The sequence below is a fragment of the Penaeus vannamei genome, unplaced genomic scaffold (genome assembly GCF_042767895.1).
Source record: "Penaeus vannamei isolate JL-2024 unplaced genomic scaffold, ASM4276789v1 unanchor4431, whole genome shotgun sequence".
Taxonomy (NCBI): Eukaryota; Metazoa; Arthropoda; class Malacostraca; order Decapoda; family Penaeidae; genus Penaeus; species Penaeus vannamei.
The window spans coordinates 7,501-12,490 of record NW_027217411.1 but is presented as its reverse complement, the minus strand read 5'-3'; the positions used below and the strand labels follow the sequence as shown (position 1 = coordinate 12,490).

The window sequence follows — 4,990 nt, the reverse complement described above, 5'->3', positions numbered from 1 at the left end:
GCAATTTTGAATAATATTCCAAACACTCTCACTTGTAAAACATTTGATCAGTAATTTCGCTTTTGTAATCAGGTAAAACGTGGGTTCTGTCAGACTACTGCGGGCTGCTGGACTCCATGCCAGCTATCGGCGATGCGAAGGATTCTGACTGGCTCAGTCTTGGTTCCAGCGCCTCCGACCCAGCTGTGTGAATGCCATCCTCAGCATCCACTACTTCAGCTCTCTCCTCCTGGTCGCCCGTGTCTGCCCCTCCTTCCTCTTCTTCCTCGCCAGCAGGATTGCCATTCTCGCCGTCTGCCTCGTCTTCTTCCTTGGCCTGATTCTCTTCAGTGTCTAACATGTCGTAGGTTTCGTCCGTCGCTAGCTTGTTCCCTTCCGCAGCGGCGTCGGCGGGAGCTTCACTGTCCCCTTTGGGAACTTCTTCCGCTTTCTCTTCCTGGTCTCCTTGCTTTTCTTCCTTTTGCTCCTCCTGCTTCGTTTCTTCTTCGTTTCCCTGCTTCTCTTGGGTCTGTTCCTTTTGATCTTCCTTCTTGTCCTCTGGTTCTTCGACTTTCTCCGTTTTCGCTTGAAGCTTCTGCAGAGCGTCTACGATGTTCTTCAAGTTTGTGTTTTCAGCTTCCAGTTCTTCGTTCTTTTTCAGAATTTCGGAGAGCGCATCGCTGTCTTTCTGCAGCTCTCTGTTTCTGGTTTCAGTTTCCTGCAGCTTCTGTAGATTCTCAGCCTGCGAGGTCTTGAGTTGACTGATCTCTTCGGAGAGTTTGTGCAGCTCTTCCTCCACGTTCAGGACCTCATTCTTCATGTCGGTGATTCTGGCGCGTAGGTCCTCATTTTCGTCCTTCAGCTGTCCCGCCTCATTCGTATTCTGCAGCACTTCGTCTTTCAGGGACATGACTAAATTGTTTGTGTCCTGGAGGTATGTCACACGAGAAGAGGTGATAAGAAACATAAATAGGTTTAGTATCTGTAACTCTCTGTCGTTATATCCCTAAATATATATTTACAATCTATATAACAGCGCAGTATACTGTAACTATTATATTTTTTCTTCTAACTTCTCATGTGGGGACTGTTTTAACCATAATGCTAATATCAAAATATATCCATTTCAGTCTATAAAAAAATGGAAGTTCGGACATTTCTTGAAGGAAGTAACTATAAATGAACGAAAAGCTTAAAAGGCTTATGTTCAATAAGAGTAACCCAGTGAGTTGTAAAATACCGATTAGCAATTAAGAAATGAAAGAGTATCAGGTAGGAGAGGTGAAGCGCGGCATTGTGGGTAGTTCGAACCAATATTGTGAAAGAATTAAGTGAAAATGCCTTTGATAGTTCAACAGAATATCATGTAACGAAGTTGAAAGCAATATACTGAGAAAAGATTCACAAAATTATTTTAAATTATTCTTACCGTTAAGGTTGCGAAAGTTTTACTAACTTCAGCCTCAGATTCCTGAAAGGATTAAAAAATATACATGTTTCTTTCTGAACTGATTATGTATATATGCATTCTGTTAACTATGGAAATAAAACCTCATTCTAGCAAATCATATATTTAGCTACAAATTAAGTATTCAATATATCCAAAAAGTAGTAAACTATACCTTGAGTTTGGCTTCCGTTTCGGAGAGTTTCTTATAACTGCTGGTGAGTTCACTTCTAAGAGTCTGGTACCGCTCCACTTCTTTGTTCAGCTCGTTCTGCCTGTGGACCGTTGCATGCAGAGATCATGAGTCAATAGAGCCATGGGGAATTTGGATGACAAATTAACGAAGCAAATTCACGTAATTGTCGCTTGTCTGGATTAAAAAAAAAAATAAATAAATAAAAAAAAAAAAAAAAAAAAAAAAAAAAAAAAAATATATATATATATATATATATATATATATATATATATATATATGTATATTTACATATATACATATACAGATACGCACACACAAACACACAGTAGCGCACGCACAGGCGCACAGGCATACGCACACGTCAGCAATATGGAAACATCACATCACTATCCTCAGTTTATGTCAGTGACTCTCAGAACTTACAGATCCTTCTTAGTGATGTCATGCTGAATGGAGTTCTGCGAGAGCTCCCCCTGCAGGTTGCTGTTCTTCACCATCAGGACGACCACTATCAGTGCCAGTGCCACCACACTCATGTGTCCCATGTTCGGCATTCTGTCTGTGGAAGCACCAAAGGTCAGTCATTTTTGACATGGTATTCTATTTTATTGTAATAACTAAATCACAAAATACAGCCATTTTCGGGTATAGTTACGGGGGTTTTGGTAATGGTTATTTGTGCTCGTGATATTTATTTCATATATAAGTTTGTGGGAAAAAGCTAGGGCACTTAGCGGTATTTTTTTCGTCTCCATAAATTATCATACTTGAAGATCATTTAATTAGACATTTCATAAAGAATAACTATGATTATTCAGCTATGTCATAAAGTAAACATTTTACATAAAGGTGAAATGGATCATTGTGAAAATGTCTGATAAAACTTTTTTTTTATATAATAGCTGTGCTTCACGGAACAAAATATTCTCATAATTTTTATTGTCCACTAATTTCTGTACCATTTCTTGCGCTGCTTTCAGTGTTAGACTAAAAGTTTTTGATGGTACAAAAGTACAGGGTACAAAAGTCATCCTTATATGATGCCAACAGTATCATATTAGTTTACGATACGATAAAGAAATCTGTGTTAAATGTAATGCTGACGATAACGTTTTCTTAAAGCCATAAAAGCCTGCTGCTGATGGTGCCAGACAGTTTTTCAACCATCATCATTGGAGGAGGGAACAAATACCCTTTCTGAGTATATCAAGAATATAATTCAATATAATTAAGAATACGAAAAGTACGTAAATAGCCTAAAGAACCAGAGCTGTATGCTAAACTTGACGATATATCTTCAAGAAGGGTAATATGAAGGAATTCGTGCTTGGCCATTCTCAAGATAGCTCTGACACTCGCGTAAGGCATTCGGAAACTATAAGACATGCCTAAGAAACAAGATAATATTACTGACACGCTCTTATACGCATACACGTTATGTGAACACGAGATTTCTAAAACGTCTTTACGGAGATAAATGAAAGAAACTAAAATTCCAACTGAGTATTCTTTTAATTCTAAGGCGTTTCCTCAACAAAATTACTTTACGATTCTTCGCTCTTCCACAAAAAGAGAATATTATATCATAAGACGGAAATCGGAGAGATATGAAACAAGTATCAAAGAAATATCAATAGGTAGTTAATCCCACCCTGCTACCTGAAGACTGTCATAACATCGACCCTATGACGGATATAATTAATCCACTTGAACGGTGGATTAATTCGGTGGTGTAATCACTTCAGAAAGAAACCTTTGGTACAGTATATGTCTAGGTTGAGTAATGCCATATATGAACAGCAGCGGTACAGGAATGGAATTCTACGGAAATTCGTCTGCTAAACGGAAACAAAAGACGACCGACGGATGGTGACGTCACCGGATTTTTTTCTGATGGCAGTATTTTTGTTATTTTTTCTTTATCACTGCAGATGGTTTGATGCAAATGGAAGCATTTAAAGCAGTATTGAGATATTTCCCCATGTTAAAGCGACTTTACATCTTCATTCATGCAACACATTCACTATGAATAGTCGTATACATTTTAGTTGAATCGAGAGTTAAGGTTAACGATAGGGCCGCACCGACTAAGAGAAATTTGATCATAGCTTTGTAGGCGATGGAAAACTACAATGATTGCTATTACAATTGATTTGCAGAAGTGAACCTATTCAAGTTAAACGACGAAAAAGTCCCCACGCGCCTCCAGCGACGAAGTCCAGCCCTCCTCGCATAGCAGCGAACAACATCGGTGTGCGGGAACCCAAGTTACCCAACAGAGTATGTAGCTCGTGACGTCACGGCAAAGTGCCCTGTAGTATAGTGTATTTCTAGATTCTAATTGATATGAAATTTTAACGAAAACGCATTTATCAAATATACTTTCCTTAAATACACGATGTGATTAAATTTACCATATACGTAAAATTTCATTAGAAATACACGGCACATCCATACTTGCACATCGCTGCCCTCTCCCGGCAAATTTGACAGTTCTGTTGTCACAGTTCTCGTTGTTTGTTTACAGAGCTACTTGTGTTTCCGTTTTTTCCACCTTTGCGGTGAAATCGATCTCTCATTGAAATCGTTATAATATCGCAGACAACACTAAACTAAGTGACATACATTGAACTAAGTGAAATTCATTAATCGTATTTTAGTTATGGAATTTCATCAGCGGTTCTTCACTTCCCAACCACCGCCCCGGCCTCAACTTCAAGGTAAAACTCATTTTGTATTTCTAAATGTAGTCAGTGGCGATCTAGAGGTACCGGTAGGAAAGTTAGATAAAGGGAAGACTTTTGGTTCATACGGCGATTCTTCTGGTAGTTTGTGCGTATAAGATGGGGTTCACTGGCTCGTTCGTTCGCGCGCAACACCGTGTCGAATCATCCGTGTCCGAATCTTGTCTCGGGTTTTCACATTTTCTACTTTCTTTATCATATGAAATACTATTCTTGGAATTGGACTTGGACTATCGTAAACATTTACCAAATCGAGTTTACAGGTTCGCTGTTGCAATTTCGTAAGTTATACATCTAATACATTTTCTCTAAAAAAGGTGCGGGTGTATTTCATGTTGTTACAAGTTGTTAAATCATTATCTTAACAGTGCAATGAACAAAAAGTAATGCAGGAAATCTAATAATCATCACTATCTGACCCTACGTACATTTTCTGTAATAAACTATTCATCCGTTTATGATAGTGTTTGGTTAGATTTCATTATTTATATCGTTTTCTGTAGCATCTAATGTTTAGAGAACGGCAGAAATGCTGATACGGAACACCGGCCAGCCCTGTCACTGTCAAATTTCTTATCGAACATGTTTCGAATTCCATTTCGAACATATGCTTGATACCACACT

General features: G+C 38.5%; 1 protein-coding gene across 1 annotated transcript in view; it reads right to left on the bottom strand.

The window, feature by feature from the left end:
• Nucleotides 1-5: 5 nt before the first annotated feature.
• The window catches only part of LOC138861309 (chromosome partition protein Smc-like), a 7,509-nt gene continuing 2,524 nt past the window's right edge, over nucleotides 6-4,990 (bottom strand). The window contains exons 2-5 of the mRNA XM_070120300.1: nucleotides 2,046-2,181; nucleotides 1,602-1,701; nucleotides 1,409-1,450; nucleotides 6-907 (exon numbers count right to left, since the gene is read on the bottom strand). Of these exons, the coding sequence (XP_069976401.1) occupies nucleotides 95-907; nucleotides 1,409-1,450; nucleotides 1,602-1,701; nucleotides 2,046-2,181 (1,091 nt within the window). The 3' untranslated portion in view covers nucleotides 6-94. The remainder of the gene's footprint in view (nucleotides 908-1,408; nucleotides 1,451-1,601; nucleotides 1,702-2,045; nucleotides 2,182-4,990) is intronic.